The sequence below is a fragment of the Schistocerca nitens genome, chromosome 9, assembly GCF_023898315.1.
Source record: "Schistocerca nitens isolate TAMUIC-IGC-003100 chromosome 9, iqSchNite1.1, whole genome shotgun sequence".
Classification (NCBI taxonomy): Eukaryota; Metazoa; Arthropoda; class Insecta; order Orthoptera; family Acrididae; genus Schistocerca; species Schistocerca nitens.
Genome location: NC_064622.1, coordinates 251,550,372 through 251,578,363, shown reverse-complemented (window position 1 = coordinate 251,578,363; position 27,992 = coordinate 251,550,372). Strand labels below are relative to the sequence as shown.

The window sequence follows — 27,992 nt, the reverse complement described above, 5'->3', positions numbered from 1 at the left end:
TATCCGACGCCCAGGTCGATAGTAGACAGGAGTCGATTGTAAAGAGCTGCAGGAGGCGGTGAGATTAGTGTTGAGGGCAGTAGTAGTATGGGAGAGTGACGAGTGAGCGGTAGTGCTGGAGAGACAGGCAAGAATGGTGGTCGAGTAAATTCACCGTAGTATGAGTGAGCACGTCCCCCTGAACGTCGTGAGGTTGACACTCACTAATACCGATTCGCGAGTGACAAGTGCCGAATTTCGTGTTTCGCGTCAACCGCGTCGGCAAGCAAGAACCGTGGATTGCAGTGAGGATTGTTGTGAATGTTAACCATCAACATTGCGTGTGACGAAGTACTGAAAATCAGCAATCAATAATAAGAGATACAACCGTAATTAGACGTGTATGGCGAAGGTAGCAGCTGCCTCAGCATTTGTGTGTTAGTAGGAAATATATATATTAGTTTGTACATCGCAACCTTTGTGCTCTTTAATAATAGAAAAACTTTCAATCATTCCACTATTCAGTTGCAAAACAGCCGCACTCGGTTGAAATATCCCCGAAACCACAGCAGAAAAACCGATAGCCTTTCATCCATTAAGCAAACGGTCATATAACTATAATAATTAAATGTTCGGCGGCCTTCGATAAATTGCACAAAATCTAATAAAGGAATTAATCGGGGGTGTTTCAAAAGGAAACAAAAGAAAAGTTCGGAGTAGGTACTAAAATCCACGGAGAAGAAATAAAAACTTTGAGGTTCGCCGATGACATTGTAATTCTGCCAGAGACAGCAAAGGACTTGGAAGAGCAGTTGAACAGAATGGACAGTGTCTTGAAAGGAGGATATAAGATTAACATCAACAAAAGCAAAACGAGGATAATGGAATGTAGTCGAATTAATTCGGGTGATGCTGAGGGAATTAGATTAGGAAATGAGACACTTAAAGTAGTAAAGGAATTTTGCAATTAGGGGAGCAAAGTAACTGATGATAGTCGAAGTAGAGAGGATATAAAATGTATACTAGCAATGGCAAGGAAAGCGTTTTTGAAGAAGAGAAATTTGTTAACATCGAATATAGATTTAAGTGTCAGGAAGTCGTTTCTGAAAGTATTTGTATGGAGTGTAGCCATGTATGGAAGTGAAACATGGAGGATAAATAGTTTGGACAAGAAGAGAATAGAAGCTTTCGTAATGTGGTGCTACAGAAGAATGTTGAAGATTAGGTGGGTAGATAACGTAACTAATGAGGAGGTATTGAATAGGATTGGGGAGAAGAGAAGTTTGTGGCACAACTTGACTAGAAGAAGGGATCGGTTGGTAGGACATGTTCTGAGGCATCAAGGGATCACAAATTTAGCATTGGAGGGTAGCGTGGAGGGTAAAAATCGCAGAGGGAGACCTAGAGATGGATACACTAAGCAGATTCAGAAGGATGTAGACTGAAGTAGGTACTGGGAGATGAAGGAGCTTGCACAGGATTGAGTGGCATGGAGAGCTGCATCAAACCAGTCTCAGGACTGAAGACCACAACAACAACAACAGTGCTTACTGTCACTCAGTTCAGCTAATTAAGCTTTGCACAGTGGAACAGGATCAAACAGGATAACTTGTACTTAATTAGATGCGCTACAGGTCCTTCCATCTGAAAAATATGAACAGACAACTGATTTTAACTAACTTGTCAGTCTCTTCTGCTATACAGCATTCATGCCCGTGCTCCTGTATCACATGTATTGCATGGATATCGCTGAAAAAGTTTAGGATGTGTTACCTACTAGATTGAAATTCTAATGGTAGAATGAAATAGGTGTGCCCTTATTCCAAGTTCACAGAAAATCATTATTGAGGACTAAGCCCTCAATATCGAATATTTTTATTCTAGTGCAGCATAGTCACACTGTGAAAAGTCTGTGAGTGGTCAATAAAAGATCGTCTGCTGCCTCGTCACATACAAATTATTAAGTCTACTAAACTTACGTTAAAAACTCACTCAAATCACCCATTTCCCAATGATACTCGCCAAGAAAATGTGGCTTCATAGCACATTTGAAAAAAAGGTAATGTCAGAAATGTTGTTACTGCCACACGGATTTTTCTCACGTCATGCAGAAAAACTCTCTTGACGAAAGTATAAAAACAACATTGTAACTGAGGTTCATTAGAGGTCTCTCTATTGTGTGCAGTCGCTTCGAATAGCTCCAAAGTGTCTAACAATAATTCAGCTGTACATTTCAGTTCTATAAAACCACGTTGCTCAATAATTCACGACCGAAAACTCACACTCCTGAGTCTATGAGAGTTTACAACGTCCATAACATAACACAATGCTTAAAAAAACTGACTTTCCACTTAGTTTCAGCCACAAAAGTTTTCATCCGAAAATCATCCTGCAGTCTGACAGGGAATATATGACCAAAGAAGCGATTCTCATAATTATGTTGCAATCTGAATAGGCTAGTTAACCCACCCAATCCAAGGTCCATTTTTCTAGCTGACTTCATCGAGATCTCGGACCCCAAAACTAATTTACTTGATTTCCAATTGTGAGAATATAGCAACACGTAACATTTTAATTCAGGTCAACAGAGAAGGTACATAGCTACAGACCAAAGCCCAATCCTCCAATGACGTAACAAAGGACACCATATTTTAATGAGTTACGAAATCAAACTTCAGCCCTACGTAAGTTTTTAAGGCTTTTAGTAAGAATCTTAATATGTTCCTGGTTAAAACATGTGAATCCATTATTGTGATCCAAATTTAATGTCTTTCATGCAAATGATACAGTAACTGAAAGATTCTATATATTTTTTTACAAAAAATGCAATCGTTTCAGTTAACTGATGTGTAATTTGAATGGTAAGACTCTTCTTAGGGTCAATATCTACATCTGCCAACCAATTTAGTACGGTACATCAGAACTCGAAATTATGTGCATAATTCTTCAGTTGGCATTGCTTTAAAGAAAACATACTCAGCCAACTGCTGTCGTATTTGGTCAATATGACATTCTACACATTAGGAGTATAAAATTTAATTAAAATAGGCATCATAGCATATAACCCACAAATGTTATAAACTGCAGACAATATTTTGGAGTTTACTAAGGGCTCTCCTCTGTTAAGCCACCCAATAACTCTTCGTTCTCTCAGGAGCTACGTCATACGAATACAATAGGGTTCTATTTGCTGCTCGCACAAGCCTTACAGCAAATTGTCGCTTCAAATATATACGCTCGTACTTACACAGCTCTATTCACGTATTCACGTACATCCTAATTTTATAGTGATGTACACACAGCATAGCTCACCACCTTCACAGTATTATCAAAGCATGCAGATTATAAAGATAAAGGCGTTGCACTTGACATTGTTTTACACCTATCTCCACCGATACTGATATACAACTGTTGATTTTTCCTAAATGTTAGCATCAAGATACTTATACTCGCTGTTGATGCATTCATAAAAGCTTTCGACAAAGCATAATGCGTTACCGAATATGAGGACTATGACTTGCCTGTCTAGCTAGTATGACTCTGCTTCACGTGTTTTAGATTATAATAAATGAAAAGCACCAGTTTGCTTTTGTTCTACAATATCACTCTAATTATGTTAACCGGTTTTAGGCTTACAAGGCCATCTTCAGATATTTACTGAGTATTGTCACCAAAGAAGTTACAATGTTTGCAAACAACATTGGAAGAGAAGTAACATGTCTAGACTGAAGTAGAAACATACAGTAAGTAACATCTTTGACAGTATGGTGGTAATGCAATGAAAAAGTAAAAATTAAACAGTAAATAAATAACAATGGAGTAGACAGGAAAATCTTTAACACAAAAAAGGAACAGCAGGCCATCATAACAGTTTCTATTAATAAACAAATCTAATAAAATAAAATAAAATTAGTACTAGACAAGCCTACATCAGGAGGTATGAAACATGGATAGTGATACACCAACCAATTGAAAGAAGAGACATCAATGTAACTACAGAATACGTAAGGAACTTAAGCAATGTCAGTAAGATAAACAAAAATAAATAAATGCAGGAAAATGGAGGCGTTTGAGGGAACCTACAGTTAATGCAATCTTTGAGAGTGTACTGGTACTACATTTTAACATTAACGTTATATTCAAAACAGTGGCTATGTAACGGTATGCATTAAATAAATGAACAAAGTGAAATATGAACAATATTTGATGAGACAACTACAAGAGGTGTTACATTTGTTTGCTAGGTGAAGTACACTGAACACTGGCTGGTAACTGTGACCCTCACTCAGTACATGCTCAGGAAATACGAAGTCAGAATTCTGCAACCTCTAGCTGCGTTCATGTTCCGCTAGCCTAGTTGCTATGTCTCTGCCTGACTGACCTATGTAAAATTTGTCACAATCGGAACAGGTAATTTTGTATACCCGACTGTTGACTAATAACTGGATCTTATCTTCGCTATTGAAACACAATAGGCTGTTGTGTTCCTCACATAGTACGAAAGCCTACACGTGTAAACGTCTTTGGATATCTTCAGTTACGTATACCTACGTCTTCATACCTAAATTACTATCAGTGATTAAAAATTATCGTGCATTGATCTGATTACCGTATTTTTCTGATTTGTGGTAGTGCAATTGCTTTCATTTAAAGTAATTGTATGTCTACGGTTTTATACATTCGGACAATACAGCAAAAGGTGAAAACATCGAAAACAGTTTAATTTCATCTATAAATAATAATTCTAGAATTTACAAGAAGCGTGAGGTTCTAAGGCTCCCTATCTTTCTAACAGCAATCAATCTGTAATGATCAGATACAATGTGTCAGTAATTAAAGTTCCATTTTCAAATCTCACTTGATAGAACCACTGCTCAAAATTACGTCAAATCTGAAAGCGTATTATTGACGCGGGGAACAATAAACAAAACTTACACCTATGATGGCGCTGTAAGTGCCAGAATGGGCATATCACACAGACGTGTGGCACACGGCTGTTCTTCTGTGTACGTCTGAAACGAAGGCTGTAGAAGTTCCGGAACGTCGTTATGAAAAAAAAAAATTTTGGTCCGATGTCTACTAATGGTCTAGAGAAAACATAAATTCGAAACACAGATTCTTCTGAAGTGCAACTTCAACTTGGCAGAGGGAGGAATGTAGTGGATTCGATGTCTGTCGAAGATGTGGAAACAGCATTGCAGAAGCGTCGATCGGTAGTGTGCAGAAACGCAGTGGACTGGTGAATTCACGAGGGTTGGACAGGCCTGCGAGCACGGTGCATAAAATCGTACGAAACACCTTGAATACCTGTCCGTACGAAATCTCCCATGTAAAGGAGTTGCTTCCTGGTGACAAAATTTCGCTCTGGCATTTATTCCTGACGTGGAATGTGGACGATAAATGGCCATGGAACATTCTGTGGAGAAAGTAAGCCCATTTCTATGTCCAACGGCATTTCAGTATGCAAAATTGCAGTATATGGTCTACGGAAAATCTGCACGCACATCAACCGGCGCCACTTCATTCTGCAAAGCTGACTTTGTGGCGCAGGTGGGCGGCGTTGTTTCTCGTCGTACAGTGTATTTTCTAGGAGATAAATACTGAAGGTCCTGTTATCTGTACCGCCACTGATAGACGCTATGAGAGTCTTTCGTGGAAAAATGTCATCCCAACCTTTCAACAGCGTGGCAGATGGCGCTCCTTCGGACATTGCACAGGCAGTGAACTGGTTGCTGTACAGGAATTTCGGAAATGCTGTAATTATCAGTTGTCATTTCCCTAGGGCGTGGCCGTCCATACCAGCTATTCTTAATCCGTGTGACCTGCGTGACGTTTGGCTGTGGGGCTACCTGAAAGGTGATGAGTTCAGTGCTCCAGTCACGAACGCAGCCGAATAGAAGGCACGCATTGCGCAATGCATATTCAAAGTAACCCCGAGACATTCCGATCAGATGTGGAAAATGCTGTTTCTTCCTAGAAAGGTTGGACACCATATCAACAAGTCTTGCGCCTGTCTCACGACGATTAGAAACCAATGTAATTTTGTATTTTGATTTTTATGTGGTTCTTGGCCTCAGAACAATTAAAGGCCGATTTTTCCCATCCGTTTGACGTCTTCCTTAGCAGCGACTCTCTTTCTACAGAGTTTTGAAAATTGAATTAAGAATGTTGACTCTGTATATGCTCATTTAACTTCGAAACAGAATACTTCACGAAGGAAGGATACAGTGAATACCATCAAGTGATCCACTACCCAAAACTAACCTAAACATTTTCCTTGCACATGAGGTTGTATTGTTGTTCTAATTAGTTATTGTACTTGAACGCAGTACCATGTCTGTTTCCGTTTTGGCATCTAAGATCAGTATCTACCTGATGTAAATATTGGGTAATGGTAAAATAATGTCGTTTAAAATTAATGCTGATTTTCTGCACATAATTTTAGCCACCGCCTACAAACTGTTCACTTAAACATCATCAAACTGATATAAATTTCCAAATAGCCATAATAGCATCAAAATAATAGATAGAACCTTGTTTTTGTTGTCATATTTGCCTTTAGGATAACAGCGGATGAATTTGTTAGTTTTTCTCATTTCATTTACAGCTTTATGGAAAGCTTACCTTGGAGGTAATCCATTCTCCATTTCATTTGGCATATGAGACATACATTTGCAGTGCAGTTTTGAATGTGTTGGGGACTCAAAGATGATTATTTCTTTAAAAACAATGCCTCTGTTCTTTTCCTTTATTTCACGTCTATGGTTACAAATTCTTAGGTCCTGAGACTACCGGTTTAGTCAGAAATGACCATCTTCTGATCTGCAGAAAAATATGGGAAAACACAAATGCAACTAGCAGATTGTCTACAGCTTAAAACAATAAAATAGACCATAATGAAAAGCGTTACTGACATGTACATTGTTGCGCTTTAAATATGACGAGGCATAACTGTCATAAAAACTTGTCCTAATATACTGGAACCACAGTGGTATCGTCAAATTCTGAACACAAAATCATCGCCAGCATTGTCAAACATCTATAAATACTAGTATACACAAGAGTCATCTTGTCAGCAGCACTACTGTTCAAAACAAACTGCCTTACAGTAGCCGCAAAATGTTTGTGTTGCAAATTCGCCAGATGTCGCTGTTGTAGGCGTACACACATTCTTCAATGATAATCGTACGATATAAAATAAAAATGGGGTACAATCAGAAAAGTCTATAGTGGACTTATAAGGTGTATTAAGGCATTACAATAACATAAAACACTGAAACAAATCACGGCAAATAGTAGATTGCTCTGCTCTTGTTGCTTTATATCGCGTAGTTGCCAGTCCCTACACTGATTTAATGTTCTACGTATCCTTTTATCCTGTGGCGATCTTCACGTGTGTTTACCTTATGTTTAATTGAAAGCATTTCTTTTCGTGGTACCAATATGCACTAGCCTAAAATTAAAAGTAAAGTTGTATACGCCGCATGTATCCAACGAATGCCATATAGCTTTTGCTGTTCTTAAATGTTATTTTATCTTCCCGGTTCGTGTGAAAGTAGTTTCAAGCCGATAAATTCCTAACATATTACAGTGCGACCTGTAATCTTACTAATAAACTGAAGAAAAGCTTGCCGATGCGTGGCTGCTGTTCCTCGTTCATCCTGATTTTCTCCCCAGAGCTAAGAGCTGGAACTATCTCCTCGTTTGCATAATCATTCTTCTTAACGGTCGACTGTAAGTGGATAGCCTCTCTTGTAAATAAAACGGGTCATAAATTTGTCTCGTTATCTCCCACAAAGTTTTAATAACATCTCGTTCTGATCTGGGGTGATGATTAGAATCTTTATGAAACCAACAATCGGTATGCCTGGCATTTCTATTACACTTTGTGAGTAAGAACACGTCTTCCGCATTCAGAGTTGAAATGTGAAGTAAAGTTTCACAGATCGATCATGGACTGTCAGCCCAGAAGTTTTAAGTGAAGTTAATACCAACAAAGCCTACACTGTGTGAGCAATTTCTCTGTTAGGAACATGACTTCTCTGTTACGAAGATCGGGCATTTTATTCTTCAAATGCACTTAGAATTTTCATTTTTGTTCAGAGATTCTCCATTTCTTCCACAAATTTTTGACATACAGATTACAGTAAATCAACAACACTCATAAATTACAGTTTCCTCTATAACCTATTTTGAGAAATAAGGCCTGAATGGTTTTCACATTTCTATTAACACCACAGTCTTTACAAATATATTCTTGACTTCTCCACCGTTTCTACAGATGTAGAACTTATTTTCATCTACAAAAATTGTTTGTATAAGGATCACGAGTACTACGGAAGAGTTTCGTTTTATTTCCATGTTTATTCCTCTATTATAATGCAAAATATTGTTCTCTATGTCCTGTATGTATCTTCATAAAATTCTTATAATTTTTTGTGCATGGTTTTTAGTAAACACTCCTTATCAATAACACAGGCCAACGAAAAATTTTTTACGAAATTTTTTTTTAACTTTGATAGCTGATCTTTATAGATCTTTATGAGCTGAATCCAAATCTAGCCTTATGTTTCTTGTATCACCCATAGTTTTCGAGCAATACGCTTTTTATTATATAGTATAAAATCCTATGCTATACAGTAAATGGGGAAATTAATGAAACGCTTTTTTACAACATAAGCCAGGTTTGTATTTACAGTAAGCTACTTAATGATATGGGTTAATAGAGGTATCACTTGTTAGCTGGAATTGGTTTGCATTTTCTTTCTCTTTTTCCTTTGACGCTTCTTGTGTAGCTTTTTATATGATGTATTGCTTGCTGAACTTTTTGGCGAAGTGACCAACAGTAGTCCCCCATCAAGTTGGTGTTGTAGTGGCCTTGGTAGCGTTCTCGCATTACTTTAATGTCATGATGAAAACGCTCTCCCTGCTCTTCACTAACGTCTCCCATATTGTCCAGGGAGTAATGAAGGTGATTGTTCAAAAAGTGAACTTTCAGGCTCATTAAACACCCTGAAGTTTTAAACTTCTTTAACATTGTTGCTGTAACAGAAACAAATTCTGGGTCTTTTTCATGTCCTAAGAACTTTGTAACGACCTGCTTGAATGAGACCCGTGCTTCTTTCTCATATAAGCTCATTGTGAATTAAAAGTTAACAACAAACATCAATTTTCTAATCTCAAGTCCGACAATGACGCCTTCTTTTAGTTTAGCTTCTGAAAGGTGTGGAAACTTTTGGCAGAGATGCTTAAAACATGGTCCATCTTTAGGCTAAGCCTTTACAAACTGTTTCATTAGGCCTAACTTTATATGTAGAGGTGGTAAGAGTACGTTTTTTGGATCTACAAGGTTTTCGCATAGAATGTTCTTCTCACCAAGTTTTAAAGACTCCCTCACAGGCCAGTTCTTTCTGCACCAGTGTTGATCCCTAGCCGTACTGGCCCATTCACACAAGAAACATGGAAATTTGGTAAAGTCACCTTGCTGACCAAGGAGCATGCATCTTACTTTTAGATCGCCACACATCATCCGACCATGAGAAGAATAGCTTATTTTATTTAGCACTATTTCTAGGTTTTCATAGCTTTCTTTCATATGTACAGAATGTCCAACAGGTATAGATGCATACAAGTCATCATTGTGTAGTAAAACAGCCTTTAAACTAGTTTTGGATGAATCAATATACAGCCTCCACTCTTCCTTTTTGTATTCAACACCAAACTCATTCATCAGACTGGGAATGTCTGAACAGCACACTAAATCAACTTCTTGTTGAAAAAACTTGGAAAATTGCTGCTCTCACTTTCTATACGTGTATATGCTGGTTCCAACAGGCAATAAGTTCTTTTCTTTTAATGTAGAGCGAAGCAGTTCAGCTTTTTCTTTCGTTAGATCAGGTCCCTAACCAAATCATTAAGCTCGGTCAGAGTAAACAATTTGTGCTCTAGACTTTCTGTAGTACAATGGAATTCCTCATCATCTGGTTCATCTAAATCGAATCACACATCAGAAAATACTTCTGTTGGAATAAAATTTAAATCATCTGGTAGTTCAGGAAATTGCTAATCTACACCATGCTCTATTGATCAGATGGTGGACTGAGGGTTAGGGTAGCTTATTACCTTCTTGGTTTCCGAATTATGACCAGAAATTTCAACACTGCAAAAGTAGCAATCATTGGAATGATTTCTTGGCTCCCTCCATATCATAGGAACACCAAATCAAAAAGTTTTTTTTTTCCTTTTTGGACAATTTTCTCAGATCTTCAACACACACATAACATACCATATGCAGCACCCAAGATTTATCTTGATCACCAAGCTTTGATCCAAATTATGATGGATAAACCGTTTCCACGAAGTCTGTAATGTTTCTTTGGCGCTTTTGAATCACAAATTCACCACAAATACAACAAAGACAGACAGCAGAGTTTTTACAACCACAATTAGAGATTGTACTGAGCACATGTACAGAAAACGTTAAAGCGACGTTTGGCTGACAGTAAAGAGAACACTATCTGTTAAAACAAAAATAGAATCGACCTTTTTTGCTAGAAAATGTTTTTCAGCAGTGCTACCAACGTCATCTACATTCATTACACCTCCTTTTTAAATTATTTAAACTACATAGAAGCTCTTAAATTCTTTAAAATATCGCTTAATTTAGTAAATTTAACTGTGGAATGTGAAGAAATGGTGGGTGATACAGTTTTTGAAGAATCAGATTTGGACTTCCCACCCTAAAAATCATATTAATAAGCTATTTTCAGCAAAAAAGTTTTTCCATCGTTGGCCTGTGTAATTAATAAACTAAATTAATACTAAGAGTTCAATACGATATTAACTGTATTGTACGATCTTCAGTAGTGTGATGGAATTTTATTTTTGGTGAATACTTGATAGTGCATTATCCTTCAATGCATTTGGGACCCTATTGAACGACTGTCTTCCTATAATACAATTAAAGACATTGGACCCACTATCTGAACTGAAATCACTCCTTGCTGTTTCAATCAAAACAGTATCACTACATCATCTAATATTACTCCTTGTAAACATTTATATTGCATCATCTAATTTGGTCCCTTGTAAGCATGTATTTGATTGAAGCACTGCTGCTTTCTATTTCATTTCTCTGTTGTAAAAAGAAAAGAATATATATTCCTGACACCACTCAGGTTGATACCACTCTTCTCTGAAATTATTTTTAATAATCGTCTAGGCAGTGTAATTTTCTCCCATAACCTTCTTCTTTTCAATACGTGTAGGTATTTCCGATAAACTACTTTAAAGATGACATTACTTTAAGTGAGACTCTGTATTTGCCCGAAGCGAAGATTACTTAAGCTGCTATTGCCAAATTTCAAGTAATATATCTACAAGTTATACTTAATATGGTGTCCAAAATACAGCCAGGGCAAATAATTGCCTATGTGTCTGTTTATAAGTGCACAAATTAATAGGTATAGGTTAAGGGACCATATACTGAACGTTGTCATTGAATGCCTATACAACCAATTTAGCCAAAGGTGGTTCAATTAAACAACGTTTTAAGTAGATCACAGTTTTGGTGGAAATATTGTCAGCTTTCAAGGAATAATAAAAGACTGTGCCCTAACTTGAACAATTCTCTTTTATGAAACTACCTTCAAGTGTGCAGTTAACCTAACAATCACCAGTACTGGGTAATTCCACACTGTCCCAACAGTTATTAATCTATCTTCAACTAAGTTCCTCCTATGCTCTTTCATTTTCTTTACTGAAAATGCAGCATATTTTCTTGTTCGTAAATTCTAGTCCCATTTTACTTAGCACAGTTGATGTTCCCCATATCTCTCTGTATTTCAAGTACATAAAGGAATACATCAGTCTGTAACCTGAACCAGACTTCCTCTACCTGATTGCCTCAGTTCGTGTGCTTCTGAAGAGAACATAGTCTAAGGAGCATGTTAGCTTTAGTGTCTTGTAACACATTTTATATACCTACAATCACAACAAGAAATGGAAAGATGATACAGACAAACTCAAATAATGTGTTCATATCAAATTAGTGTATAAGCACACTATCATGTCATCATACAAAAATATTTATTAAAGAGAGTGTTCTAATTCAGATTTAATCTCTTTATTCATGTTAAAACTACAATAAACAACTCACAAAGTAATTTTTCTGCCATCTTTGGGAAATATGAAATCTGTTTTCATGACATAATCCTTATCTGAATAATTTAATGGTCGCTGATATTTCTTCATGTGTTGCATTGCTCAGAAAATCCTCATATGCTTACCTGAACTTCATGCACCACAGTGTCCTAATCAGAATCAGTTATTTTGACGATTTAATTTTTGATAATATGATCAGTTTTACACCTGATTTTTTAAGGTTATGCTTTTGCTTTACTTCCTTCATTTCATATACTGAATCTATGACAATGATAAGACTCTTTCAGCACAGGTTCTTATATTTTGTGCTCTTTTGTTAAGTAATATTTGGGAACGGTAGCATCAAGGACACACAGATATCTACTCTGGTAAAGTGGGCTGTCAAAGTCGCTTGATGGCACCGTTAAGTTGAAGGTGTTTTGGAAATCTTTAGCATGTAACTCGAAGAAATTATTAGTTTGGTAGTTGGGCAGGTCTCTTTAAAAGTATATGCACTATCATTAGATAAGGATCTATCTGCATCATCGTGGTTGTCAAATATATAGGTTACTATTAAATTTATTGACGTATGAGGTTGTAGAAGGGCATGTTTTTCAGATATATCTTTCACTACGAAGGATCCCAATGCTGTTTTAAGAACAGATACATAGTGCATCACCTTACAAGATTTTATCATGTGATCTACATGTAAATTTCTTTCATGTTTGTCATACACACCATTTGAATGCTAGTGTATAGACATGTTCCTGTTTGTTAGTTATAACTGCATTTTAACAAATTCACTGTATTACTAAGTTAATTTTCTTGTTACTTAGCAAACTTTTGTTTTATGTACAACAGTTTAATAAAAGATATGACAGCAGCAGATATTTTGCATCCCTCAAGTACCATTATTCTTAAGCCTATACTTCTATCCAAAGCAACCATTATCTTTCAACGTGATACAACATAACTTCGATCGCCTATTCTATGATTCCTGATAAAAAGAGCATTTCGGCACTTCATTTTCTATTGTCTGGATTCTCTTGGAAAAAGCTACTTAGTCCATAGCAGTACATGACTTTATAAGGGCCAGGATACAAGAAGATGCCACATGGAAGAAATGTATTTTTAAGATAGTGATTTATTCCATTATTTTATATCACTTTGCTCGTAATTGAGCGGAACCCTTTTCTTTGCCAGAAGAAGCGAATTACATGAGACTTCAGAATCATTAACTGGAAACTGCAGCTACTAAATGTAATCGTCAAAACTTAAATTACCTCTTGGTAGTTTACACTGATAAAGCAAGCTTAAGTGATCTGCCTATTAGCGTGGATCACTTGAAATGGCATGTCAGTGCTAAATAGCAGAGATAGTTCTCTAACTGAGGGAGCCTGGTGGCACACTGTTTTCAAGCAGTATCAGTCTTCTCTTCACATTTTTCTAGTACAATCGATTTTATTGTCTTCCATCTCCCACTTCTTTGCAGTCGGAAGTCTGAAAATAAGTCAGTGTATCTTATTACGATGGTGCACACAGACTCCACATCCCTAAGTGCTACATTTGCATCTACATCTACTGCGATACATTTAAGTGCTTGGCAGAGTGATCATCGAAGCAAGTGCAGGAGGGTCATCGAAGCACATTAACAGTTCTCTATTCAAATCTCATTTAGCAAGCAGAGATAACGAACAATTATATCTTTTCGTGTGAAGTCTGAATTCCCTCATTTCATCACAGTGATCGTTTCTCCCTATGCTGGTCGGTGTCAGTAAAATATTTTTGCATTCAGAGTAGAAAGCTAGTGATAAGAATTTCGTGAGAAGGTTCCTCCGCAGTGAAAAACACCTTTGTCTCAGTGGTGTCAATCGCAAATCCTGTATCATTTCTGTGACTATGTTACTATTTATGGTCCATAATAACCAAAATATTCCCCATTGTCAATAAACTGGCGATGCGAACATTCTATACTGTGCAAGGGACCATGGGGGAGAGGGGAGGGGGCGAGTGTTGAAGGATGCTTGCATTTTTAAACAGATACGTGAAAGTGGTCAAAATAATTATACGCAAAGATATTATAGACATTGGATGCGAAAGGTTGTTGCTTGAAATTAGAGGGGAAAGTTGAAAATTTGTGCTGATCTGGGTTCGAACCTGGGAGTCCTTCTTATTGGGCAGATGCTCTGACCATTCCGCCATCCAGACACAGTGATCTTCGCAACTGCACGGACTACCGTAGCACGCCTTCCGTCACACCCAAGTTCTCAGCTTATCCACACACAACTAATACAGTACCCCTTGCCCATTATCCTCATTACACGCGGCATTCCGCCTATTCCCGTACGAGCCTGGTATGCATCCTTACTGAAGAGGACTTGGCCTTCTCGCCTTTACATATATGAAAACCGCTCTTTTTATCTGACAGAATTAAGTTGTTACCCTGCAAAATATTGGGCATGGAATTCGTTGCCTAAGAAACAAACGAAGAAGTCTAATTAACTCTGTTATTACATTAAAATGCATAGTACGAGGTTTGGCAAACTTAGACACTGATAAGTAATTCCTTCGTAAGTCAAGGTTTAGGATTTTGAGTGTACCACAAAAGAACGCATATGTGGATAGACGATCATATTCGCGTAAGTTGTACCATGATTCCAAAACGTTTAAAGACAAAAAAATGTTGAAATTTGTGTAAATTCCGAGTAGACCAAACTGCTGAGGTCATCGGTCAATAGCCTTACACACTACTTAAAGTAATTTAAACTATGCTAAGAACAACACAGACACCCACGCCAGAGGGAGGACTGGAACATCCGGCCGGAGGGGCCGCGCAATCCGTGACATGGCGCCTCCAACCGCGCTGCCACTCAGTGCGGCGTTTAAAGACACAAAGCACAACAGGAGGCTACACTTTGCTTTTTTGGCTTGAGTTGGAAGCGTACTGAACGTAAAACCGGAAACTAGTGTTTAGAATGAAGCTGGAAATTACTGAATCAGAGCAGAAATGAGTCTACTTTCTGAAAAGTTCATCTAGCTGTGGCGGCTGAATATCACCGCATTAGACTGTAGATGGCAGCTGAATTGTCTGCAGAATCAGTCATTGATTTCGTGCCAACAACTTGCTCTGGCGTCTAAGTTCATGTCAGTTGGATATGTGTCTAACCCGCCTCCGTGCCAAAATCGCCTGCTAAAACCGCCTGTTCGTCAAGTCTGCTCGAGGAGGTACAGAAATGTGGAGGTGCTCGACCAAAGAGATTGCGCCCTGATGGATTCTGGCTACAGAGTGATATTGTGTCGTCGACTTCGTATAAGGAAGGCCGGAGTCTCTGCGTTTTTCTGTCGTCGCTTAACTTTGGCTTAAAGATGTATGTTCAGAGTACCGAACGGTAAGAAATTGCCTTAAAAGACGGTGGCGTCCTTCCCTTACCCCTGTCTCAGATGGTTAACAAGTAACAAGTTTCGGTAACATTTGGCGCTGAAACACTGTGACCATTCCCTGTCTTTCAGTTTTCACATTGCGTTAAATATTTTGTCTCACAGGGTCTGAGCTGGGAGGCGTTGGTGTCCCACACTCTTCGAAGGCGTCCAAAAATTTGCTGCCCCTCATTCTGTCATTCTACCAATCTGTCCACAACGGTGCTCTCTCAGGATGCTGCCATAAACGGATCATACCCCGTTGCACAAACACCTTGTTAACAGCAAACGCTGTTTCCCTTGCCGGCTTTTATGGCCTGAAGCGTCCTCTCGTTTGTTGCAAAGGACAACTTGCTTCCATACAAGCTTCTCATTTAGATGAGCATTCAATTCAGTATTAGAAACTGTCATCTACCTTGCAAGGGATGGCCACGGATTTCGGATCACGGATTTACTTAGAACTTCGTACCATTTCTTGTAATCGATTAGGACAACGTAATGTGCAAATGTAAGGCGTACTTATAAGACGATTTCGAGAAAATCGCAAGATAAGTTTTACTTGTTAATGATGTACTGGGGCGTTACGCCCCTCAGTACCGCCGCCATCTCTCAGTACGAGGTGGCGGCGGTTGTGTGGCTAGCGTTCACGTTCCGTAATCGATGGAGTTCAGGGTGAAGTCACGCACGGGTTTTGTTTCTAATTCATATTTTTTGCAGTACTAGTCATATTATTTGATATACACTATATTTTAAAAGTAATATGATGTAAAGACACTTGTATTTGCAGGAATTCTTATAGAATTTCAAATATACTCTTATTTGGTTATTTACTAATTTTATTGTTATATTTACAACTATCGACAAATATAGAGCAAACGCATAAACTTGCTCAGAATATAAATGCCTGTCACAATTTCCAAAATCCCTTACCCTCGCAGTCAAGTATGGTACAGAGAACTGCTTTGCTCCTGGACGCTTAGATCTGCAGACACAGGTTTCTAGAACGAAGGACAGCTTTGGAAAGGCTAAGTCAAACATCGATAAATCAAGGTGCAAATAACCTTATTCAACAATACAATGAGTTACAATAGGCAAACATATGAGGATAATGTACAATTAATCATCGGATTTGCTTTCTTCATTAAAAGTTGCAGGATGTTATTTTTCGTACAGACACTGGAAATATGTGATTCTTTGTGAAATTTTCCCGGCGTGAGTGCAGCCAGCCGGCCGTTGTGGCCGAGCGGTTCTAGGAGCTTTAATCCGGAACCGAATACTGCTTCGGGTATGGATGTGTGTGATGTACTTAGGTTAGTTAGGTTTAAGTAGTTCTTAGTTCTAGGGGTCTGATAACTTCAGATATTAAGTCCCATAGTGTTCCGAGCTATTTTGTGGGCAGCCAGATCCCGTAAACATGCTGTCACGATATTTCGGCCCGCAGACGTCCGGCCATCTTCAGGTGGGTAGGCAACTACTGAAGAACCCAGGTGTATTCACGATATTTATGCCGAATCTCGCGCATGCGAAATGTGCTGGCGTCTTTCGGCGCATGCATCAGGTGATGACATGGGCGGGACGGCCGAGCCGTGTTTGCTGCCATCCTTGGTTGAAGTGAGAGATGATCTAATCATTGACTATCGAATGATTCCGTTGTTTCCGCTGCAACTAGATAATTTTAATAACAGTATTCCAATTTTTATCTACTTAAATTCCGTTGTCACGGTTTATAAGGTTATCGCCCAAGACGTATTTCCACCGATTCTTTGATTACTGAGGCCCAAATACTGGAAACTAGAGCTGATATTTTTGTTACATTGTATTCCATTGAGTGTCCTATGGAACACAGTGTTCCGCTACTGCTGTTTTTGACGGTTGCCGAACACGGGTGTATTTTCTTGTTCTGCACTACGCTCATCTAGTCTCTACATGTCGCCCATAATGTTTTTAACATACCTACAGAATTAAAAGTCGCATAATATTCGATGTAGTTATAAAACCTAGCAAACGGCAAAATAACATTGGAAGCTGAATAAAAGTTCAGTACACCTATCTTTTCATCATATCATCTTTCAGATGCGTTGTTGTTGTTGTTGTGGCCTCCAGGCCAAAGACTGGTTTCATGCGGCTCTCCGTGCTACTGTATCATGTGCAAGCCTTTTCATCTCCGAGTAACTACTGCAATCTACATCCTGCTGAACCTGATAAGAGTATTTATCTCTTGGTCTCCCTCTACGATTTCTACCCCACACGCTTCCCTCCAGTACTAAGTTGGTGATCCCTGGGTGCCTCAGAATTACACCTGTCAATCTATCCCTTCTTTTAATCAGGTTGTACCACAAATTTCTCTTCTCCCCAATTCTATTTAGTGTCCCTAATTAGTTACGTGATCTACCCATCTAATCTTCAGCATTCTTCTATAGCGTCACATCTCAAAAGCTTCTGCTCCATTTTTGTTTAAATTATTTATCCTCGACGTTTCACTTCCAAACATTGCTACACTATATACATATACTTTCAAAAAGGACTTTCTGACAAATCTATATTCGATGTTAACAAATTTCTCTTCTTCAGAAACGCTTTTCTTGCCATTGCCACTCTACATTTTATATCCTTCCCGGTTTGACCATCATCAGTTATTTTTGTACCCAAGTTGCAATTCTCATCTACTACATTAACTATCTCATTTTCTAATCTGATTTCCTCAGCATCATCTAATTTAATTTGACTACATTCCATTATCCTCATATTGCATTTGTTGATTTTCATCTTATATCCTTCTTTCAAGACACTGTCCATTGCGTTCAACTGCTCTTCCAAGTCCTTTGCTGCCTCTCACAAAACTCTCAGACGTAATACGTACAAAATAATGTGAGTAGTGTTGGAAGAATATAAATTAAAAAGAAACGGATGAGTTGGGCTCGATACAGCAATCCACCGAGTATGGGGCTTGAATGTTAACCACATTACCGCTGCCAGATGGTGCTCAGGGTCAAAACGCACTCTTACATCACTGACTCGCAAAACTTCTCTTTTCTCAAAATCGCCAAAGTAGCTCGCCTTACTGCTTGCACATTGTTTATTCGTAAGAGACTACTAATTGCGTACCGGATCTGAAGTGAATGCGTGATCCAAAATGATCCGAAATTGTAGCCTCGCCCAGTTAGTGAAGTAGTGGCCATTACTGCTACATATTTCTTTTAATAATGGGAAATAATATTCATATTTGACTGAGCTTATCATTTTAGGTTTTATTTCAGTTACGGCAGTGTTTGGGAAAAATGGTTGCCTAACAGTTGCAATAAGATTAGGATAGCCTTGCACATGTTGTTCTACATCCACAGATCGTATACTGGATCAGATAAACAGATAGGCTCTTCACACGCTGTTCGACAATCCAAAGACAAAGTTCGTTCTGTTGCTTTATTAATCAATGGGAACTGGGCAATAACTTGTAGACCATTACCTCACCTTTGAAATTAGGCCATCAGTTCTATGTAGAATGTGTTGTGTACTGGCCTGCTACTCAGCTTCAAATATGATTCCACTGATTATGTGTCTCAGTACAATTCAAATTCACCTGTTCATAACAGTTAATATTGAAAGAGACCAGAATAATGTCTCAGAAAATATGAGAATTTGTGGGCATCATCAATCACGCTACATTCAGCCAATTATCATCACCTGTCCGATTGTAAGGAGGAATTTGACTTAATAGTGGCAGAATAGTATCTCCTGTCGACAACGTTATAAATCCAAAGCTTGACAACTCCATTAGCTGCATTAATATTGACAGGTTCTTACCACGTACATATTAATACTGGCTAAAAATTAATAGCTAATAATTAGTAATACTTTCAGGAGCTCACAATACATGGCTAAGATCCATTAATGAGACTGTATAATTCTACTTGCTCATCTTCCACTATATTTTTGATCTCATTACGTAATAGCCTGTGACAATTATATAAATGATCTAAATTTCGTATTAAAAGTTTTTTAAGTGATGTTGATTTATAGTTATTAACAGCCTATTTCTGCTGCGTTTATTATCGTATAATAATGATTGTCCATGTGTGACCCGCCGGTGTAACTAACACTTACAGCGCCAGCTTGAGAAGCAGGGAGATGAACCAGACCTGTGTTAAATTCCAACAGTGTTGTAACAACAATGGGATGGAACAACTGCTACCCTATGCTGTTTTCCATACTCACTTAGGCAAGAGCTGAGCTGTTTTCCGATTCCGCCTCGAAAGTACACGACACACAAACAGTTAAAATACGACAGTGCACAAAACGAAAGATCATATGAATCAAAGACGTATGGACATATGATTTCCCTCTGTTAGGTTATCTTGACGATATGGGATCAAGAAAGGCACCTGGGCCCAAAACTAACTAATAAAATTTACCTAAACCTATAAAATCAGACCTCTTACTTGGCATAATAAAATCTAGGGAAATTAAAGCAAGAAAATTTTTCTGTGTCTGCCAAATGTTTGTGGGCTGGTAGTTTATAAACTTATCCAATAAAAAGGTAGAAACGTATGTATGTGAAAGAGTCTTACATAAAATGCAATAGTGTACTGCTGTACAGTTGTGAGCTAAATGTCTATGTGCACGTTAGAATCACCTGCAGTTACAACTAGTACGATCTTAATGCAAGGGAGTCCCAACAGTGACGAGATTGTTAGAGCATGTATTTCAACTGGTGAAAGTTGGAGAAGGAAGTCAACCAAGTCCTCTTCAAAAGGAATAGTCTTTGAAATTACTTTAATTAGTCGAGGGAAACCTACAGTATTAAAATAAGAATCGTCAGGTATGTAATTGAAGTTCTCTGACAGGCGAGCACAGTGTCTTGTCACACGTGTGATCGTGACATATAACTGTTAATTCAGTTGATACTATTATGACGGTGTTAACTGCCGCATAGTCTTCTCTGTCCTTAACTGTGAAACACAATGTTGACGTCATTTATATTTACCGAGATGGAATAAACTTAAAAGTCAAATCAGTATTTTCTAACAAGAAACAAAATTCTGCAATAAATATCCCAAAGAGATTCTGAAGACTACTAACAGGAACATATATATATATATATATATATATATATATATATATATATATATATATGTCCAGTTAAAATGTACTTGTTAAGCAGTCGATTCTATACAGAACAATTACGTAAATGACATACAGTGGGAATTTAATTAAAATATGTAACATAGTTAAATAATAACTATATTATCCTTTTAAAAGATCTTTGCCATATCAGTCAAAATTTCCGTGTTACAATGTTTTTGTTTCCTTTCTTTCTAGAAAACATTAATCCCATATGTTCGCAATGTATTCTTCTGTCACTTTATGTTCTATCTGAGTTCAACATCTCGTTCATTATGGAGGGAAATTGGGTTAGTTTTTAAGTGAAGAATATAGGAAGTTGCGGTACAAAATGTGGAAACCGAACATTGTCGTTCCGATCCTGACTCCTTCTTATAGTATGTGCACTGTTACATTATGAAATTATATATGTATAGTATGTGTAGCGTTAGATTACGAAATTATATATTTAAAACGTGTGAAGTGTGTAGAAAATTGTTGATAAAAAATGAATAAACAGCTTAGCACTAGCTTTTTTATTGTTAAATAACTGATTTGCTAAACATTATTTTAAACTAAGGATAATGGAAGTGTAGGAAAGGAACAGCAGCTATTTTAAACAGACTAAACTTTTTATTTTGAATAATGGAGGCTCCAAACTCCATCCAGTTGTAATGATTTAGTTTTTTTCCTTGTTTTCTCTAAATTCTCCAGAAAAATGTTGGCATGGTTCCTCCATAAGACCACAGCTGACGACATGCCTAGGTCTTTTAAGGTATACTTGTAATTATGTAAATACCTGAATATACGAATTATGCTTTTGTTTATTTTTCAATTGCGATACCATGATATATGCAGTTCGTGGAAAATGTGATCCACTCCTTAAAAACATTACTACAGCAACTATGGGTATCTAGCCCCCCCCCCTCCCTCCACCATTATTCCAAAACTTGTATTCTGGAGGAGCATGTGGATAAACTGGTTGTTGTTGTTGTGGTCTTCAGTCCAGAGACTGGTTTGATGCAGCTCTCCATGCTACTCAATCCTGTGCAAGCTCCTTCATCTCCCAGTACCTACTGCAGTCTACATCCTTCTGAATCTGCTTAGTTTATCCATCTCTTGGTCTCCCTCTGCGATTTTTACCCTCCACGCTGCCCTCCAATGCTAAATTTGTGATCCCTTGATGCCTCAGAACATGTGCTATCAACCGATCCCTTCTTCTAGTCAAGTTGTCCGACAAACTTCTCTTCTCCCCAATTCTATTCAATACCTCCTCATTAGTTATGTGATCTACCCATATAGTCTTCAGCATCCTTCTGTAGCACCACATTTCGAAACCTTCTATTCTCTTCTTGTCCAAACTATTTATCGTCCACATTTCACTTCCATACACAGCTATAGTCCATACAAATCTTTCAGAAAAGACTTCCTGACACTTAAATCTATACTCAAAGTTAACAAATCTCTTATTCAGAAACGCTTTTCTTGCCATTGCCAGTCTACATTTTATATCCTCTCTACTTCGACCATCATCAGTTATTTTGCTCCCCAAATAGCAAAACTCCTTTACTACTATAAGCGTCTCAATTCCTAATCTAATTCCCGCAGAATCACCCCACTTAATTCGACTACATTCCACTATCCTCGTTTTGCTTGTTTTGATATTCATCTTCTATCTTCCTTTCAAGACACTGTCCATTCCGTTCAGCTGCTCTTCCAAGTCCTTTGCTATCTCTGACAGAATTACAGCATTTGGGAGGACGACGGTTCAATCCCGCGTCCGGCCATCCTGATTTAGGTTTTCCGTGATTTCCCTAAATCACTCCAGGCAAATGCCGGGATGGTTCCTCTGAAAGGGCACGCCCGACTTCCTACCCCATCCTTCCCTAATCCGATGAGACCGACGACCACGCTGTCTGGTCTCCTTCCCCAAACAACCAACCAACCAACCAACAGAATTACAATGTCATCGGCGAACATCAAAGCTTTTATTTCTTCTCCATGGATTTTAATTCCTACTCCGAATTTTTCTTTTCTTTCCTTTACTGCTTGCTCAATATACCGATTGAATAACATCGGTGATAGGCTACAACCCTGTCTCACTCCCTTCCCAACCACTGCTTCCCTTACAAGCCCCTCGACTCTTATAACTGTCATTTGGTTTCTGTACAAATTGTAAATAACGTTTCGCTCCCTGTATTTTACCCCTACCATCATCAGAATTTGAAAGAGAGTATTCCTGTCAACATTGTCAAAAGCTTTCTCTAAGTCTTCAAATGCTAGAAACGTAGTTTTGTCTTTCCTTGATCTACTTTCTAAGATAAGTCTTAAGGTCAGTATTGCCTCACGTGTTCCAACATTTCTTCGGAATCCAAACTGATCTTCCCCGAGGTCAACTTCTACCAGTATTTCCATTCGTCTGTAAAGAAATCGTGTTAGTATTTTGCAGTCGTGGATTATTAAACTGATAGTTCGGTAATTTTCACATCTGTCAACACCTGCTTTCTTTGGGATTGGAATTATTATATTCTTTTGAAGTCTGAGGATATATCACCTGTCTCACACATTTTGCTCACCAGATGGTAGAGGTTTGTCAGGACTGGCTCTCCCAAGGCTGTCAGTAGTTCTAATGGAACGTTGTCTACTCCTGGGACCTTGTTTCGACTTGGGACTTTCAGTGCTCTGTTAAACTCTTCATGTAGTATCATATCTCCCATCTCATCTTCATTTACATCTTCTTCCATTTCCATAATATAGTCCTCAAGTATATCGCCCTTGTATAGACCCCTCTATATACTCCTTCCACTTTTCCGCTTTCCCTGGTACCTTTTTGAATAACAGTTCCCCTGTCTCCTATTAATGCTCAACTCTACAAATCACGAGGTCTATGTCCGCAGGACACTGAACGTGAAACTACCTGCTGTCATTTTCAGCTACAAGAAGAGCGATGGTCAGCCTCACGACGAGTCTACATCGCTGACAGCTGACGGGGAGTCAGAGGCGCTGCAGGGTGGCTACACGTGGACGTCTCCAGAGGGCATCACATACACTGTCACGTACACGGGTGACGTCCCCACGATCATCCAGCAGGGGGCAGGTGGGGTTGACAGTCCACTGGTGTCGCCGTTTGGTGGTGACCAGCCGCAGCCTGAGGGCCCAGAGATAGACGTATTCGGGCGGCAACCGGATGAACCTGGCTTCCTCGGCAGGCCTACGATCTCTGGTAACGCAGCACTGTCTCTAATAGGACGCTGAAAGCAACGTGCTACTCTGTGTATTGAATACATTACATGAATTACAGAACACTAAAATCCTACGACATTCGTTTGATATTTAATCATTGTTAACCAAGCGGACAGCTCTTTCCACCATCCTGTCTATCATTAAGTACATGATGCAGAGTTACAAACACAGCATTTAGAAATGTCTTAATAATGTAGATGTAAATATTCCAGAATTCGAATCGAGAACAGATGCCAACATAAGTAACGAAGAAGTAAATATCCTCAGAGTAGTGAAGCAACTTAAATCACTTAAATAAAAGCAAGTCTTCTGATCCTGACTGTATACCAATTAGGTTCCTTTAACAATCATAAACAACCGTTCGCTCGACGAAAGATCCGTACCCAAAGATTGACAAGTTGCACAAGTCACACCAATATTCAAGAAAGGTAGTAGGAGTAATCGACTAAATTACAGGCTCATGTCATCAAAGTCGATATGCAGCAGGGTTTTTGAACATATATTGTGTTCGAACATTACAAATTACCTCGAAGAAAACTGTCTATTGACACACAGTCAACATGCGTATAGAAAACATTGTTCTTGTGAAACACAACTGGTTCTTTATTCACATGAAGTGTTGAGTGCTATTGATAAGGGATCTCAGATCGATTCCGTATTTCTCGTTTTCTGGAAGGCTTTTGACACTGTACCACACAAGCGGCTTTTAGTGAAATTTCGTTCTTATGGAGTATCGTCTCAGTTATGTGATTGGATTTGTGGTTTCCTGTCAGACAGGTCATCGACTAAAGCGGACGTGATTTCTGGCGTTACCCAAGGTAGTGTTATAGGCCCTTTGCTTTTCCTTATCTATATAAACGATTTGAGAGACAATCTGAGAGCCGTCTTAGGTTGTTTGCAGATGAGGCTGTCAGTTTATCGACTAATAAAGTCATCATAACATCAAAACAAATTGCGAAACGATTTAGAAAAGGTATCTATATGATGCGAAAATTGGCAGTTGACCCTAAATAACGAAAAGTGTGAGGTCATCCACATGAGTGCTAAAAGGAATTTGTTAAACTTCGGCTACACGATAAATCAATCTAATCTAAAGGAAGTAAATTCAACTAAATACCTAGGTATTACAATTTCGAACAACTTCAGTTGGAAGGAACACACAGAAAATATTGTGCGGAAGGCTAACCAAAGACTGTGTTTTATTGGCAAGATAATTAAAAAATGTAACAGATCTACTAAGGAGACTGCCTACACTACGCATGTCCTTCCTCTTTTAGAATACTGGTGCGCGGTGTGGGATCCTTACGAGATAAGCCCGCGGAGTAAATCGAAAAAGTTCAAATATGGAAGGTAGTGCCACAGAAATGATACAGGATTTGGGCGGGACATCATTAAAAGAAAGGCGTTTTTCGTTGCGACAGAATCTGCTCACGGAACTCTAAGCTCCTACTTTCTCCACCGAACGTGAAAATATTTTGTTGACACCAACCTACATAGGGAGAAACGATCATCTCGATAAAATAAGGGAAAGCAGAGCTCGTACAGGAAGATATAGGCGTTCGTTCTCTCCGCACGATATACGAGATTGGAATAATAGAGATTTGTGAAGGTGGTTCGATGAACCCTCTGCCAGGCACTTAAATGTGATTTGCAGAGTATCCACGTAGATATGGATAGATGCTAGTCTTTGTGTCCTAATTTTGAAATACATTACTCTTATTACCTACCACCCATCGAACATCTACAGAAAGTACATGTTGTCAATGTGAGGGATTTATGAATCTTGCTGAAAGTGACTAGCAACACCATTGCAAAATGTCGTCACCACTGAGCTGCTACACCTCTACAAAAGAATCGCTACATCACTGCAGGATATTGCGACAATTGAGTTGCTACACAACTATGAAACAGCTGACACCTCAGAACTGCTACAGTAGTGCAACATGTGGACAATACTAAATTTCTACAACTCTGTGAAACTTGGCCACCACTACATCGTTTCATTGCTGCAAACTGTTTCCACTAGGCATATTGGTTTGTTAAACTACTGGAAATTGCTGTCATCATATAGTTGCTAAACCACTTCAGAATGCTGCCACATTTGTGTTGTACCACCTCTGCAAAATGTTGCCAGCATTTAGTTGCCAAATTACTGCAAAACGTTTGTCATCAGAGAGCTTTTAGAAGATGGTATACTTGTGTAGTGTATTAAGGATGTATTTCAGGTGCCGACTGGAGATGTACTAAGATGGTTACGCGCCTAGAGCAGTCCGCTTAGTCTGGAGTACTCAATGCAAGGGGCCAGAACCACTACTTAATGCACCGTTTGGGCTATTTAGGTGTAAAAGTAAACGGGTTATTGATTAGCAGCTGGATTGTTGGTGACCAATAGAGTGTTTAATGCAACCATGAGGATTTATTATTTTATTACCGTCCTCATTTAAGGACAATGTGTCTGAGTATCTGGCTCCAAGGCCGTAATTCAACTTTCTTCCTGCAAATGGTAGTAGTGTTTTCCTTTTACGAGCACAAAACGAGAACTGGTATTAAAAAGAAAAAAAAACTAGATGGGTGATGTACTGTAGATATTGCTAACGATGTGAAATCCGGTAGCAATTACGTAGTGACTATATGGCATAATAACAATGTTAGTGAGAACATACACATCCATTCACAGAAACTGCATTGCTAATCGTGCACTAAAAGAGATTTGGGTTAATATGAACGATATTGTGCAGTCCATGGTATTTCAGTGACTTTTGATATATTACTAGAAAAACTTTTGAGGAACAACTTCAACTACTGCAACCATCAAAACTGATAACGATATAAATTTTCCTTTCATTTCAAGTAACAAAAGCTACTGTACTACAAAGATAGGTTATAGACAAATGATACACAAAAACAGGTCGTTAAATGAAATATTAATGAACCAATGTCGCAAAAAATTAAAATATTCATTGACAAACAGCTACTTACAACGTGTTGTTGAACTTGGACGTTGTAAATTTAATGACAAATTGGCATTTTACATGTATACATGTTGAACACTCCACTATACGAGATCTCTTCTCTCAATTTATCGCCGGCCGAAGTGGCCGTGCGGTTAAAGGCGCTGCAGTCTGGAACCGCAAGACCGCTACGGTCGCAGGTTCGAATCCTGCCTCGGGCATGGATGTTTGTGATGTCCTTAGGTTAGTTAGGTTTAACTAGTTCTAAGTTCTAGGGGACTAATGACCTCAGCAGTTGAGTCCCATAGTGCTCAGAGCCATTTGAACCATTTTGAACTCTCAATTTATCGATGAATTGCTGTCTCCACAGCTCTAAGCATCATATCTTCCTCAGAATATTAGACGTGTATCCAGCTGTAAGAACACTGCTTCACTCACAGAGTATCAGCCACAGATTCCTGCTACTATACACTTTTAACAATAATAAACCCATAAGGCTACCCAGCCTAGTTCTCTTCGACATGTTACCAAATCTTTTACATGAATACATCGTTTCCACTCCAAATTTTGAAAGTTGTTTGAGTATAAAAGAAAATGCATCGACCTAGAAATAACATATAAAGTTGAGGCTTGGCACAGACGAAAAATGTATTAGCACTTACATAACTAATTGTCTGCACCACTAACACATTTCATTACTTGTTACATATACTGAACTTCTGAGTGTACGTCTGGATAGTTCAAACTGAATTATTGAACAGAACTGACAAATAACAAAAAGAAAATTAAACGGTTCTTTTACGTCTCGAATGTGTGTGTATCTTAGACGTATGTAAAGGTATCGGATGTAATGTGTCATTACAAGTGCTGACAACTCTGACTCACACAGTGTTACTTATTGTTAGTGACAGCGCTGTTTTGAAATTGAGAGTACATAACTGGTACTCTCATTGCAAAATGACAAATAGTTTTTTGGCGTAGTTATTGGTACATTTACTTACGCATGAAAAGTGAATTAAAATTTCTAACTGTGATAAATAATTTGTGCCACTGAAGTTTAATTCAACAGACTGGAAAAAGGAAATTGTCGCTTGAAACCCAGGTGGCATAGTGTGTCGTACTTTTATTGATATCCAAGATTTCCAGTATTGTTGCCTTCCTTGT

At 38.4% G+C, this 27,992-nt stretch overlaps 1 protein-coding gene across 1 annotated transcript in view; it reads left to right on the top strand.

The window, feature by feature from the left end:
- The window catches only part of LOC126203192 (uncharacterized), a 42,165-nt gene extending 18,215 nt beyond the window's left edge, over positions 1 to 23,950 (top strand). The window contains exon 4 of the mRNA XM_049937435.1: positions 23,568 to 23,950. Within this exon, the coding sequence (XP_049793392.1) occupies positions 23,568 to 23,889 (322 nt within the window). The 3' untranslated portion in view covers positions 23,890 to 23,950. The remainder of the gene's footprint in view (positions 1 to 23,567) is intronic.
- Positions 23,951 to 27,992: the final 4,042 nt, after the last annotated feature.